The 16,309-nt window shown below is 32.4% G+C and overlaps 1 protein-coding gene across 1 annotated transcript; it reads left to right on the top strand.

Moving 5' to 3' along the window:
• The first annotated feature begins 9,068 nt into the window (after positions 1 to 9,068).
• On the top strand, positions 9,069 to 13,293 carry LOC133690902 (RNA-binding protein BRN1-like). Its single transcript, XM_062111181.1, has 9 exons — positions 9,069 to 9,528; positions 9,612 to 9,694; positions 10,805 to 10,856; positions 11,012 to 11,137; positions 11,234 to 11,313; positions 12,019 to 12,192; positions 12,390 to 12,666; positions 12,772 to 12,915; positions 12,992 to 13,293. The coding sequence occupies exons 1-9, from the start codon at positions 9,348 to 9,350 to the stop codon at positions 13,117 to 13,119; spliced, it is 1,245 nt and encodes a 414-aa protein (XP_061967165.1). The 5' UTR covers positions 9,069 to 9,347; the 3' UTR covers positions 13,120 to 13,293.
• The last annotated feature ends 3,016 nt before the right edge of the window (positions 13,294 to 16,309 follow it).

Raw genomic sequence — 16,309 nt, 5'->3', positions numbered from 1 at the left:
CTTCAGTGATCAAGAGAGGATTCATCACCTTAGGTGAATTAGAAAAAATATTCATCAAATAGTATTGACTGAGAAATCCGTGGCAAGGTGGAATGAGATTTGAAAAGAGTTTCAAATCTTATTCAAACAATCAATGACTATTATGTAGAGAACAAACATGATTTAACATAGCAGACATACTACATGCTTTAATGTTAATTCAGAATAATTTTTTATGAAAAGATATTAATTACACTGAGAAAATAGTTATTGAAATGTTAAATCAAACCACTAATGACTTTTTTAATATTTGGGGGATGATCACACGTTGTTAGACAATGCATCTAATCTTCAAATATAAATTAATCAATTTTTGAATTGATAATATATTAAATTTTTTGATTTATTTAATTAGAGTTATAATTTATATTTGAGCCAACATATTATGAACCTAATGGGTTACACATATTAAGAACTATTAGTTTGAATTTTCCATCAAAGCATTATTCCTAAAATATTCATGATTGATGCTCTCTTAAATACTTGACATTCATTGGAGCTATAAAGACTGTTACATGTTATGTTCTTTCCCTTATGAAAGAAAGCAATTGTTCTGATAAGCCGAGGTATAAAGGATACCTAGAACTAATATGTAGATGCTTATTATAAGACATGTACATTGAACTGACTTGCATGATAATTTTATATGGAGAGATCACCTAAATTTATAGAAAGGCTCACGTGACGGTTATGTAAGTTATTCTTAGACTTGAAATCATTAAGTTATCTTATATAAAAAATGTTAAGTTTTGATCCTATTACATTATCTTAATCGAGGTAATGAAAATGTAGATATTGGGTATAACATGAACTATATGAAGGTACTTCAGTGATCAAGAGAGGATTCATCACCCTAGGTGAATTAGGAAAAATATTCATCAAATAGTATTGACTGAGAAATCCATGGCAAGGTGGAATGAGATTTGAAAAGGGTTTCAAATCTTATTCAAACGATCAATGACTATTATATAGAGAACAAACATGATTTAACATTGCAGACATACTACATGCTTTAATGTTAATTCAGAATAAACCCTAGGTGAATTAGGAAAAATATTCATCAAATAGTATTGACTGAGAAATCCATGGCAAGGTGGAATGAGATTTGAAAAGGGTTTCAAATCTTATTCAAACGATCAATGACTATTATGTAGAGAACAAACATGATTTAACATTGCAGACATACTACATGCTTTAATGTTAATTCAGAATAATTTTTTATGAAAAGATATTAATTACACTGAGAAACTAGTTATTGAAATGTTAAATCAAACCACTAATGACTTTTTTAATATTTGGGGGATGATCACACGTTGTTAGACAATGCACCTAATCTTCAAATATAAATTAATCAATTGTTGAATTGATAATATATTAAATTGTTTGATTTATTTAATTAGAATTATAATTTATATTTGGGCCAACATATTATAAACCTAATAGGTCACACACATTAAGAACTATTAGTTTGAATTTTCCATCAAAGCATTATTCCTAAAATATTCATGATTGATGCTCTCTTAAATACTTGACATTCATTGGAGCTATAAAGACTGTTACATGTTATGTTCTTTCCCTTATGAAAGAAAGCAATTGTTCTGATAAGCCGAGGTATAAAGGATACCTAGAACTAATATGTAGATGCTTATTATAAGACATGTACATTGAACTGACTTGCATGATAATTTTATATGGAGAGATCACCTAAATTTATAGAAAGGCTCACATGACGGTTGTGTAAGTTATTCTTAGACTTGAAATCATTAAGTTATCTTATATAAAAAATGTTAAGTTTTGATCCTATTACATTATCTTAATCGAGGTAATGAAAATGTAGATATTGGGTATAACATGAACTATATGAAGGTACTTCAGTGATCAAGAGAGGATTCATCACCCTAGGTGAATTAGGAAAAATATTCATCAAATAGTATTGACTGAGAAATCCATGGCAAGGTGGAATGAGATTTGAAAAGGGTTTCAAATCTTATTCAAACGATCAATGACTATTATATAGAGAACAAACATGATTTAACATTGCAGACATACTACATGCTTTAATGTTAATTCAGAATAAACCCTAGGTGAATTAGGAAAAATATTCATCAAATAGTATTGACTGAGAAATCCATGGCAAGGTGGAATGAGATTTGAAAAGGGTTTCAAATCTTATTCAAACGATCAATGACTATTATGTAGAGAACAAACATGATTTAACATTGCAGACATACTACATGCTTTAATGTTAATTCAGAATAATTTTTTATGAAAAGATATTAATTACACTGAGAAACTAGTTATTGAAATGTTAAATCAAACCACTAATGACTTTTTTAATATTTGGGGGATGATCACACGTTGTTAGACAATGCACCTAATCTTCAAATATAAATTAATCAATTGTTGAATTGATAATATATTAAATTGTTTGATTTATTTAATTAGAATTATAATTTATATTTGGGCCAACATATTATAAACCTAATAGGTCACACACATTAAGAACTATTAGTTTGAAATTAAACTGAGATGATTTAGTTAAGTATAATTTGATTAAAATATATTTTAGAAATTAAGAACTAAAATATAATTAATACATGGATTATATTTCTAGATCTAAAAAAAATCAAGTGAGGGCTTGATTGAGTTAATTTCTAAAATTATCATGAATTAATATATGGATATTATTCAATGAGCAAATTGATATTTTGCTAATTTATAGAGTTTTTTCAAATTTCTCTAAAAATAATAAGATATGCCTCTTATTTTAGTTGTAGTTGTTTGTTAGACAGAAAAACTACGCAAGTCATAAAATAGATAGCTAGAAATCTAAGCATAACAATCCCTCTCTCCTAAATATGGATTTAGAATATTTTTCATTAGTGATTCGTGTGGATTATTGTTGGAGGTTGGACAAATGAACAACTTGTAGTTTGCAATAATCTAGCCTTCAAAAAATTATTCAAAGCCAAAGAAAATTAGATCTTCAAGTAATATATCCCTAAACAACTCTAGATCTGTTTAACGGGATCATAAGGACTCTAAAATAATGTTGTTTTATTATTTTCACAGTGTGTACGATATTCGGGAACCCAAAAGTGGTATAAGAGTCATTGTTAGACAATTAGAGTTGTTAATTTCTTGTTTTAATTATTATTGTTCATTTTTAATTAACTTTATGTGCAAAAATTATCTTTCTCAAAAGCAATTTTTCTTTTATGATTCTTAAAAAAAAAAGGGTGGCAGCGCCACTAGCGGTGGCGCTAGATCTTTTGGCCCTCACTGTTGTATAAGAGGCAGCAACCACTACTGCCTCACCAGGTGCAGCACCTAAGGCGTTGTTGCGCCACCAGCAGTGACGCCAATTCTGTTGGTGCTCATTGTTGCTCCTTCAGGCACGCTGGTGACAGATGCAGCCCCACAATACTGGCAACACAGCGGCAGCCTTTCTGTCGCTACCACTATTGGTGCTGTTGTCGGCGGTGGGCGGTGACCCTATCGTCGACTACAACAATAGGAAAGAGATAAAGGGCATAGTTACAATTCTACTCTTGCAGCTATATTTTTAGGGTTTGGGTTAGGGTTTGGGTTAGAATTACAATTCTACCCTCCCACCTTTTAGCAAGTTCACAAGGAGAGTTTTAATACAAAAAAATTATATGGATGACTCGTGAAACTTGATGAGTTATGATAATTTTTAAAACGGATAAATGTACTCCACTTATAATGACAAGGAAATAATCTGTGCATAAAAATTGTTGTGGCAGTTTGGCAGTTTGGTTAGGTGTGTGGATTGCTACCCATTGAAATCTTGTGGTTGGGTGAGGCCTAACCTTGCTGAGGCCCAATCACGTGATCATGTAATATAGTTGCGGGTTTATGATGTTGGGTTTAGGCCCAACCATGTGACCGAATAATATAACTTCTTGATTTATAGTACTAGGCCCAAACCCAACCCCTCTTACCATGCAACTTTGTTGCTCGGTCCATTGATTGGGTTAACCTGTCTGGTATGTGATGTTAGGCTGGGCCTGACTCTCGACAGCTTTGCTAATCAGTCTGGTGATTGGGTTGAGGATTCACCAGAAGTTGTAACAAATCCCAAACGTTTTTCCTCTGTTGATTCATTAAGAGGACATCCATTTTATCTGTCTTTTTCTTACATATTAATTTATGGCTATAAATAATTGGGAAATTTTATGAGGTTGACGTGGATTAGTTGGAGGTAAGATTGCAGAGCAATTAGTGGCCAACATGTTGGTTTGTGCTTGACCAACGCTCGCTTTGATTTGCTTAGGTACAGCTAACTTTCTCTTCTGACTTTTTGTTGGGGAGTTTCTTGAAGCAAGCTCTAGCTCTCCGCACGAAAGTTACTCGTAAAGCAGCATTTTAACCTATCATACTACTAGCCTTTAACCTAAAAACCAAACCAAGGTTAGACCAATATAGGGTTTTTCTCCCTTCTTTTTCTTAATCATGTTGTCATTCTTATGATTAAGATCATACCTATATATTGACACCCCGTCGTCCAGATCCCCATCAGTAGTTTGACCTAGCCTTGCTGCTGTGGATGAGTCTGAAAGAATGATGGTGGCCTGCCCCTTTGAATCATTGACTTTAGGAATTTGAAGATAATACCAAGTTAACTGTATAAAGTTAGGCCTTTTGCTACTAGTAGTGTTAAAATCAAGCACGGCAGAGAATGTCCATGAATAGGACGGCCGGCAAACAATGCATTACTGTGCGTCCGATTGCCTTGCTGCTGCAGCCCAACAAGAGGTCAGGCTCCATCTGATCAAATTAATAGCAAGTTCTGAAACAAAAAATGGAGGTCGTGACTCGTCACCATCACACCCTCTCTGACTTGGTACAGATATTCCACCATGGGAAACAAGCTTTAAGGATCCCATTACCATAAAACCGTGTCCTGCATGCCAGTGTTATCAGTATGTTACTTGCTAGCTGCCAATCAAACGAAGCATTCCATCTGTGCATTTATATTATTATCCTTTTTCCTTTCTGAGTTTAAATCTTCTTCTTCTTCTTCTATATATATATATATATACATATATATATATAAACTTCTCTTTGCCACTGGTTATAATTTGCACAGACAAACTTTTAGGAATCTAATTTTTATTTAATTATATAATAATAAAATTAAATAAATATTTGTAGGCAACACAACAAATAAAATTATGAAGAAAAAAACATTCCACCAAAATAGTTTTCTTTAATTCATGTATTTTTTTAAAATTTTGAGAATAAAATATTTTTTTTATTAACAACATATATATTTCATTAATAAAAACCAATAGCAATCAGAAAATAATATTCACTAAAACTATAATGATTTGAATTAAGAAGGAAAAACATATATTTTTAATTAAGAACCTAATTTTATTATTCATCCATTTCTATTTTATGTTGACAAAAAAACATGCGCTTTTTTATGAGAAGCATATTTCTTACTAGTAAAAACTTGTTTTGGTCATACAAGTAAGTTTAAATTAAAAAATTATTAATTGATCATTTTTACACACCAATATAAGAAAATTAAATTTGAGAAAATTATATAAAAATATTTTTTTATTCTCATTTAATATTAAGCTAATACATAATTATTAATAAAGCAATGGATAATATCGTTATAAAAATACTTAATATCTTCTTTAAAACAATGAAATGATTATATAATCATTAAAATATTATTTTAATAAATTAATTCAAAGATATTTTGTCAAAAAAATTAAAAAAATTAAAGAAATATCTAAGAAACAAGCCAAACATGCATGGCCCTCGAAGGCTAAGCTCACACACATGTTTTTTTTGTCAAATTTGATCCATGTTGTTTTAATTAAAAAAAATATTCATGTTGTTTTTTTTTATCAAATTTGATCCACAAGTCTTTTTTAGAGGGGATTCGAGGACTATTAGATGATTAAGTCTATAATCTTATAAAGAAAAAGGAAAAGAGTAATAAATATGATAAAGAGTATGAAATTGTAAGAAAATGTTGTTTGTTCTTTTTTTGGATATATGTGTGTTTTTTAATGTAAATTGTGAATCATTTTACCTAGGTAGTTCAAGGGTATTTATAGCTCATTAGTTTTGTTTTTTTTTTTTCTAAGTAACAAGGTGAAAAAATCATTTTACCATGATAACAATAATGAAGAACAAATATCCTTTATAAAAATGTCAACAAGAAACAAATATCTCATATACATGTATTAATGAAGAACTAAAGTGATTGGGTTTAAAACACTCGTTATGCTTATGAACATTTGACCATATTATTAAGCTCAAAATCGAGGCCAAATCCCTCGGGTCTAGGTCCATGCCTAGTAGTTGGGCTTGAGCCCAACACCTAGGCTCAGGCTCGTTGCCTGAGCCAAAAAAAACACTTGATGTGGGTTAATAATTAGGCTAATATAAATTTTTTTTTATTAAAACAATTTCATTTCAAGATTTTTTAAAATAAAAATTTAAGATGATTTTAATATGCTAATATAAAAAAAAAAACAATTATTTAATTTTTTTTTAAAAAAAACAATGTGAAATGACCACCATCAATGAACAAGAAAGGCCTTGGGAGTTTTGGTCACCGTTCAACCACGTCAGACTGATGACATCATCTCCTTGCGTCGCCGCTAATTACAGAGTCAACACAAGCAAAAAGCCAAGAAAGCTAAATACATTATTGATAATTGACAGAGAGCCAATTATATTGGCTTAAACCATGAAGACCGTTACCATTGGTCTTCAATTGGATTCGGTGACGATGTTGTTGAGAAAGTGAGAATAGATGATTAAGAAAGACATGTGTAAAAGATACAAAAGTAGATTAAGAAAATTACATGCCAGTCCCATCTTCATATTAAATTATCTTTGTTTTATTTTTTTCCTAAAGATATATTTAAATAACATTATGTTAATTTAAAGATTAATTCTATTTGTTAATAAATAAAATATTATCAGATTAATTCTATTTATAAAACATCTTTTTACCATCGGCTATAATGCTATTTTAAATTTTGAATCAAAATTGATTTTTGTTGAAACTTGGAAAATTGAAGGGATCCGGTTCTTATAATTAGTAAAAAATGAGGATTAAGTTAAATATTTCACAAAGAATTAGAAAACATCACTCGTGTTCTTTGCTTCTTTCATTTTAGTTCTTTATATATTAATTTCTTCTCTTCATTCCTTGATAATTTTACGCAAATTAGCTTCCAATTAGGCCCTTAAATAGCAAAATAAAAATGAATGAAGATGAAAAAAATTAAAATTCATAGGCACAATAAATCTGAAAAACTAAAAAACTGATTAAACCGAGAAAAACAGAAAAAAATAACTGAAAAAATCAAACCGTGAAAAAAAACCGATTAAACTGATTAAAATTTTGAAAAAACTGACTGGTTCGGTTTTAGTTTTATAAGCTTGAAACTAAAAAAACCGAACCAAAACCGAGCAAAACCAAACAAAGCTGAAAAATCGAGTTAAAACCAAAAAAACACCAAGCCAAAACCGATTTGAACCGGAATCAAAACCAGTCAATTTAAATTTGTTTGGTTTTTTTTAATTTCAGTTTTCTTATTGTTTTTTAATAAAAATTAAACCAAATAAAAGATGATGATCCCACGAGGGAATGATAATTGGAGTTTTCTATAAAAGGCATGTTAGGAACGTTTGTCTTGATAGAAAAAAGAAGTCACAATAAGAGTACAGGCACATGTTGAAGGCACAAAATTAAACCTTCATCCAGTCAGATAATTTCAACTACTACTGTGATTTGGTGTTGTTTGTTTTCATTGGGGGGCTTTTTTTTAAAAAAAAAAACATTTATTTTTAATTAGTTTTTTTAATATATATTTTTTTATCATTTTAATATACTAATATAAAAAATATATTTTAAAAAAAGAACAGAATCTTTTCTTAATCGAGAGCGGGAGTCCTTTCCTATTTTTTGCCAATTTCTGCTCATCGTATCTTTGCACATGCTTTAAAAAGGGAACTGCCGCCAAACATGAAGTTAGTGTTTCTACTTAAAGGCAAGGTAAAGGGCTTCACTTTTCTTTTCTTTTGTCCAAAACGTAGATCAGACCTTGAGGACACGTCATCGTAGGCATGCAAAATTCAAAAGGGAGGAGGGGAAATGTTATTTCACAGGCCTAAGACTTAAGAAAGAAAGCAAGCAAGGGAAGACAAAAACGGGGGATACCTGAGACCTGAGACTTGTCCTTTTCGTTATATCTATCTGTCAATCATATTTTTTTGGTTTGATTTAGTTTTATTTTTAAATAATTAAATTATTTTTTTTAAAAAAAATCAAAACTGAACTTAAACCAGTTTAAATTGATCGGTTTAAGTTTGGTTTGGTTTTTAGAATAAAAACTGATTCAAACTGATTTGGCTCAGTTTTTTTAGCTTTTTAGTTTGACTTAGTTTTTTTCAGGTTTTTTTTCGGTTTGGGGTCAGTTTTTTCGGTTTCAGGCTTATAAAACCGAACTAAACTGATCAATAATTTTAAAATTTTAATCTATTTAAATAGTTCTTTTCACCATTTAATTTTTTTAATTTAATTAGTTTTTAGTTTTTTTCTTATCCTACCTCCCATTAACACAAGCCAGAACCGTGTGGACACGCACGCTGATCGCTTTTAATTTTAGAGCCTCAGGCCTTCATCACAACGCGGCAAAATTCTTATCACTGCTATCTTGTTTCGTCTATGAGATTCAAATTAAAATTCAAAAAATGATTTTAGATAGTTCTGAGTTTTCAAAAAAAAAAAAAGATAAACATAAAAGAAAAGATTTGATATTATATATGGCGAAGAAATTCCAGATAACCCGAGAGAGAGAGGAGGAGGAAAAATCACTCCGGTCGCCATGCCATGCAAGAGAAAAGAAAAGAAAAGAAGAAGAAGGGCGTTACAGTAATTTAAACTGAGAAATAGTTGAATAGACATGACTACCAGGTAATAACTACACAAAGCACACCCATCTCCAAGCCTAAAAACTTTAGTCTGAAACAGCTGTAAGGTCAGTGTTGTAAATAAATCAAAAGTCTAAGCCCAAATGGAAACTATTTTATTTTATAATTTATCCATCGAAGATCCAAATTTGCCATCCAGGAATCCCCCAATTTCCATGCGACGACGAAATCACCAAAAAAGAAAATAACACGAGAAATCTGGAGAGAGAAACAAAGCCAGTGAAGAATTCCAGGGGGGGGAGGGGAGAGTGTGTTACAAGCACACCAACAAGAACATAGAGGGAGAGAGTGTTTAATTTAATTTGTTCGGGGTAATGGCGGAGGGTGAAAAGGAGAAGAAATCAAGCAGCAGCAATAATGAGGAGAGCGTGAAGCTATTTGTAGGTCAAGTACCAAAGCACATGACAGAAGATGAGCTTCTGGCAATGTTCAAAGAGCTCGCTTTGGTGGACGAAGTCAACATCATTAAAGACAAGACCACTCGCGCTTCCCGAGGTTGGATACTTGCTTTAAATTCTTCACATTCAAGATTCGCAGTGTGTAATGGTTCTTGCAACCCTAATTTCCTCTTCTCTTAGGTTGTTGTTTTCTAATATGTCCTTCCAGACAAGAAGCAGATAAGGCTGTTAATGCTTGCCATAATAAGAAAACGTTGCCCGGGGTTAGTCCTTCCTCTAATTTGATCTCTCTCTCTCTCTACAGTCTACAACTTGCTGATTTCTTGTTTTCTATCCACATTGTATTGTAGATGAAATGTGATTAATTAATTCTTCCGACTTAATTTGAGTAGTTTATTTTATTTGGTATTTATGGAAATTACTTACTGTGGTTGACTTTGGAGCCATGGGATGATTTCTACTGTGTTTGATATATTGTGAGTGACCTGTGGATCCTGTGATGTAATGGCTATAGATTACTGATGTTGATAATTGTTTATTTAATTATTATTAATCATGCCAAAACAAGCCTCGGTGATTTACAGTAGTAGAATATGTTTGCATCACAAGTAAATTTTACTGTGTTGGAGTTGGAATCTGTTGCAACGAGGACTGGTTTTGTCAATGAGATCGTGGTAATATTGCTAATAGAGTATGGGAAAGACGGTGGTGTTTTAGGAGGGATGAAAAGAAGTTGGCAGTGAAAAGTGTGGGTGAGTCGCTCTACACAAAATGAAATGAGGATGCATCTGTAGATGAGAGAAAATGTTGAGAGATTCTAAACCAAAATGGAAATTGTTTCGAAGAATGTATTGTAAGGATGTCGTGACAGGAAAAAAAAAAGAACACCTTTCTGCAGGAATAAGTTGCGATGGAGTCTCAAGACTTTATTTGAATAGTTTAAATTTGAATGTAAAGCCAATCATTATGGAAAAACCATCGATACTTTTAGTTCATTACTAGATTATTTTAGATATTGCAGCATATGTTCACAATTGATCTTCAACATTCGATGGTTAATTACATCATATCCCAATCACTGTTATTGTAGATGAATAGTCATGCAATCTGGGATTTTGCTGGCCTAGGTGTTTCAGTTAATCAGGATTCTTTGAGGTCTAGCCTTTTATAATCTGTTTTATTTAGGGGTTTAATTCTCAATGCTTTCTTTTGTTAAATATATCTCAGTGGTTGGATAGTCTAATAACTTGCAATGTGGTCCTTGATCGGTGCTAGCTTTGTATGACTTGTGCTCTTATTTTAATTAAGCTCTATTGCATTCATCTCACTGTCTCTCTAATTGAAATGCATCCTTTTCTTTCTTTCCAATTCAGGCATCTAGTCCTTTGCAAGTGAAGTATGCAGATGGAGAGTTGGAAAGGCTAGGTGTAATAAAATATCTTTGACTATTGATTTATTTGCCATTAAGATCATTACTGTGAATTGCTGCAGCAAGATTTCTCATGCCTTATCTGATACTTTTATTTTAGTGTTAATTTAGCATGTCCCATTATGATTTTTGTTTTGTCCTTGCAATCCAGAACACAAACTATTTGTTGGTATGCTTCCAAAAAATGTTTCTGAAGCTGAATTATCCGATTTATTCTCTAAATATGGAATTATAAAGGACTTACAAATACTAAGAGGTTCTCAACAAACAAGCAAAGGTATTCTTTATTTAATAATCCTGATTTCTTATATGGCTGTTGCTGTGAAGCACTGAACTGTACTGTTCTTGCTGATCTCAATTAACTAATTGGCAGGCTGTGCTTTTTTGAAGTATGAGACAAAAGAACAAGCCCATGCTGCCCTGGAGGACATCAATGGAAAGCATAAAATGGAGGTGAGCTTTATTGGCCAATGGAACATAGTTTTCAAGCTCAAGCAATTATTCTTTCTAGTTAGAGCCCAACTTTAATTCTATGCTGTTTAATAATGTGATGGGAAAAGTCATCTTTTTTTGTCTGTCTTTTTAATCAATTTTGGTTATCAAATTGAACTCGAACATTGAATAAGGTTTTGTTACATGATGTAACATCATGGATCTGCCTGGTAAAATCTGTCATTTAGTCACTTTGATGGTGGTATGCTAACTATGTGGTCAGACAGGTGATGAGCTTTTGGCAGAATAGCATAAGTAACTTTGTCAAAATAATTTTTGTAGCTTTCTCTGAACTTGAACAACCAAAATTTGTATTTCCTGAATAGGCTGTACAAGATGAAGGTATAAAACCGATCACAAACTTGTATCAATATCAATATATTTTTCTCTTACAACAAATGATAGATCTAAAATCAAAACTTATCTTCATTTGACCTTGTCGCGTTCTTAACAGATGCTGTAGGTAAGAGTTCCAAGTTTTAACTAGTTTTTTTTTTCTTCTCCCTGTTGAGTTTATGTTTTATATATTTTATTTATTTCTGTAAGTTATAAAGAATTGAGGATCGAGGGCCAGTCTTCGTAAACCCGTTTAAAACTTGGAGCTCAGCATTAATATGGATGCATGAATCAATGATATGCAGTCTGATCACTCTCTTGCTTTGTTAGGGTTCAAGTGTTCCTTTGGTTGTCAAATGGGCAGATACAGAAAAGGAAAGGCAGGCTCGGAGGGCCCAGAAAGCACAATCTCAAGCTATGCCCAATACTGATTCACAACATCCATCATTATTTGGTGCCTTGCCAATGGGATATGCTCCCCCTTATAATGGATATGGATACCAGGTCTGTTTCTATTTTTCAGGAAATATCCCAGAATCTGCAGTTACCAAAACCTTTTGGAACTTGTCAGGATCTTTCTTGACTCCCTAACTTCGTAGTATCTTGCTTTCCTTTCTTCATTTAACTCGAACTTTTTTTCATTTACTATTTAAAATCAAAATGGTGTTAAGAGCGTGGTCATCTCTTTGTTTTCCTTGTAGGCTCCTGGAGCTTATGAACTTGTGCCATACCGTCTGCGTGGTGGGATCAGACCTGACCTTTCACTCAATATTTCCCCTAGAAATTATGCTCCTGCTGGTTATATGGGCTCTGCTTATCCAACGATGCCAGGTCTTCAGTATCCAATTGCATATCCTGGAGCAATAATGAGTCACCGACCTTTGAGTAACTCTCCTGGTACATTATCACCCACAGTTCCGAGCTGTAATTCTGCAACATCTTCAGGTGCCAGTGGAAGTTCTGGGGGTCAAGTGGAAGGCATGTTTATTATATAATTAATATTATTCCATGTCTTGTTAATTGTCACTCCTTTTTGCATTCCCGTGGTTCTTTTCTCCTAACTGCCTGTGATATTCATCTTAGGTCCACCTGGTGCTAATTTATTCATATATCATATACCTCAAGAATTCGGTGACCAAGAGCTCGCCAATACTTTTCAAGCATTTGGTCAGGTCTTAAGTGCCAAGGTCTTTGTTGATAAAGCAACTGGTGTTAGCAAGTGTTTCGGTATGAACTGTACTTCTGAGCCTGACATTTGCAATTAGGATATCTACCTATGTCTCTGATAGGCCTTTATTTGCAGGATTTGTGAGTTATGACTCACCAGCTGCAGCTCAAAATGCCATTACCATGATGAATGGATGCCAATTGGGTGGTAAGATGTTGAAGGTTCAGCTTAAGAAAGACAATAAACAGAGCAAACCTTATTGATCAGCAGATGAGTCAAGGAAGCAAGCAGGATTCTGTGGACATGTAATTGCTTCATGGGATTGAAATTCCCAAAACTTGTAATTCACTGTGCATTGTGTGCCGATACAATTTGTAATTTGTGTACCATGGAAGTTCATTTAGAGATTAATTACCAATTTATTGATTTTTCCCTGAGAGCTTCTGTTAGTAATATTTGTTGTGGCATTCATGACAAACACTTCTCTGATTTTGTGCTATTTATTATTGGATTGACCTTTTTTTAATCCCTTGGTTCCTTTTGTTGGTTGATTAAACGAATCATGGGTATGTAGGGTAAATTTTGAATTTTTTTTATTTAAATTTTTTTTTTATTTTTAAATTATTTTAATGTACTAATGAAAGTGTTTTTAAATTGCCACTAAAAATAATAAATTTGTTTTATTTATAAACAAATGGTTATAGCACTCATAAAAAGATAAGATAAATTTTAAGAGATAATTAGTACAAAAAACCCGTAACAAGCCAAAGAGAATCAACATGATTAACCCTTCTCTGCCAACCTCCATTCCTCCATGGAAGCAGCATCGTGACCTCCACCGGCACTTCATCTTCTCTTGTGCAACACCGTGAGCAGTCCAGCGCTGCTGGTTCCTGCTCAGGCAGCATCTTGGTCCAACAGACAACTGCTTCACCTTGTCCGTTCCTGTGGTAGAACGCAGTCCAACCACTGCAGCACCGAGCAACCACCTTACTTCACCGCCACCAGTAGCAGCAGTTCCATACTCCAAGTTTTCTTCCTTTTGTATGAAATTACTTGCTTAAAGAATGGGAGCATAGTGTAGACATATCAAAGGTTTTAACCGACACTCACAGCACAAGTTTTATCTTCTCAGTCCAGCACTAGTCCCAACATTTTCAACTCCTCCTTCCATAGCAGCCGGCCGCAACAATACTGGTCTCAGCTGAGAATTCACAACAACACCAGCACTGGTGTTTTATCTTCTCAGTCCAGCACTAGATTAATGTTAAATTAATCTGGATTAACACAAAAGATATACAAAGAGAAGGAGACTAAAATTTTTATTAATTTATTTATTCTAAAAGTGATCAAGTTAATCTAAATATAAATAGATTATATATAGGTTAAACTGAAAATATTATTCTACCTTTAATAAATAAAACAAAAATAAAAGTATTTGTAACACCCTCTATTTTATATATGTCAAATCCGTTGAAAAAATTAGGATTTTTTGTTTTTTGCATATGCTTTTATATATATATATATATATATCATGATCCCTGATCCCTAACTATCATAACAAAAAATTTTAAGCTTATTATTATTATTTGGCTACCGAAATTTCGGCAGAGTCTCCTTTGTAAATTGACATTTTCAAGTGTCGACATCAACTTAAAACACAATTTATCCTTCATATTTATGATTGAACCATTATAGGCTTCTTCAATAAAAATCTGATTTCTCATCACATTATCCATTTTAACTTGTATCTTCACCATTTTTCATTCTACCAGTAGTGTCATATATTTTTCTCTTCACACATAATATCATTAAAACAAGCATATTATAAAGTTATCTACATGCATACTGAAAATTCTTTAATGCCTACCCAAAAGAGATTTAATTAACTAACAAGTGGTATATGACTTAACACTAATTACAAGCCCAAAAGATAACTTTAAATTCTAGTGAACTAGAAAATTACATAATCCACATATCTAAAATATACCTAGTAAGTAACTATCCACAAAAAAAGAAAATCAAGGTTGTCCTACAGTATGAGAAGGACCTGCAGCAAATACAACATAATTTATTTAGTAATACTAATTTAATTTATTTACACACACACACACACACACACACACACACACACACACACACACACACACATATATATATATATATATATATATATAGTTTACACTTCTTCTTCTTCTTCTTCTTCTTTTTTTTTCCTTTTTACACCATAATTTCTAATACATTTTTTTTTTAGACATATTCTTCAACTTTAATTACTTGAGATGACTTCTCCATTACCAAGCTCCATAGTTTGCTTGTAAAGCTTACTGTCTCTCTTCTTCTTCTTCTTTTTTTACCACCTTGGTCCCCATCTTAATGGAAGTCCAAGTAATAACACAATTAATCTAGGTCTTCCTCAATTCCTGATCAAATTCATTACCACCTTAGCTATTTTAAACATGAATGACTAAGTTTTATAACCACACCTTAGTTTCCGTTCTTACGGATGACTAAGTCATTTTTCCATATAACCTTAGCCATGCCTTTGCAAATGGCTAAGTCAAATACTATTCACCTTAGCTTTCCACCACTTTGGAAAACTAAGTAATTTTATTCATCGAATAATTCTCTTCATTCTTAACCATGTGCTCTCATCATTCTCTTACAACCATGACACAATTCAGTTCTAATCATTATCAAATGTAAATAACAAAGACAACCCAATCACATATAAGAAAAACAAAAGAATAACTATAGTAATTTTACATAGTTAAAGAGCGAAACACCTACCTGCAGCTCCAGGTGTTCGAGCTCGCTCCACTATGGTTCTAGCCACGAATGCTCCTCCTATAAATATAAGGAAGGTATGCTTGTTACAATATTCATAGCCAGAATTGTAACACGTATATAATTTCATTGTCACGTTACATATTTCAACACTATATATACAATTAAATCAGGGCTGTAATTCTATAGTTGGATACCCTCTTGCACAATTATTCTGTTTGCACAAACACATGTTTGTCAACTATTTCGGAACTTTGTTGCAAGCTGTAATGATATGAAATGATTTGATAAGATTACCACCACCATGACAGTACCTACCAATAATGAATGCAAAATAAAAACACATTTTCAAAATCCCGTATCAAAGCCCCTGCAGTAATATGGTGTCCTGAAATCAGTAAATCAAATAGCTTCACCAATGTAATTCACACAATTAATTATACAAGCTTTATTACATTCCATGCTCCTCCTCTTTTATTTCAAATGTAACCAGCATTGTTGTTTTTTTTTTATATATCTTCCATCCTTCATTATTTTTGCATCATTATCAACCCATCCTAACACAATGTATCAATTTCAATAATTTCACAATTTTCTCTAAATTCTCTCATAAGAACCCTAATTCAAGAAATCTAAGAACAATGCATTAATCTATTTCTTTTCACC

Source organism: Populus nigra, chromosome 4, assembly GCF_951802175.1.
Source record: "Populus nigra chromosome 4, ddPopNigr1.1, whole genome shotgun sequence".
Taxonomy (NCBI): domain Eukaryota; kingdom Viridiplantae; phylum Streptophyta; class Magnoliopsida; order Malpighiales; family Salicaceae; genus Populus; species Populus nigra.
This window is presented reverse-complemented; position numbering and strand designations above follow the sequence as displayed.

What these genes read in the sequence shown, in the direction of transcription:
- LOC133690902 (XM_062111181.1), top strand. Translation starts at nt 9,348, where the DNA reads ATGGCGGAGGGTGAAAAGGAGAAGAAATCAAGCAGCAGCAATAATGAG. An exon ending in ATAATGGATATGGATACCAG is followed by an intron (nt 12,193 to 12,389) that starts GTCTGTTTCTAT and finishes TTTTCCTTGTAG; the next exon opens with GCTCCTGGAGCTTATGAACT. An exon ending in TTCTGGGGGTCAAGTGGAAG is followed by an intron (nt 12,667 to 12,771) that starts GCATGTTTATTA and finishes TATTCATCTTAG; the next exon opens with GTCCACCTGGTGCTAATTTA.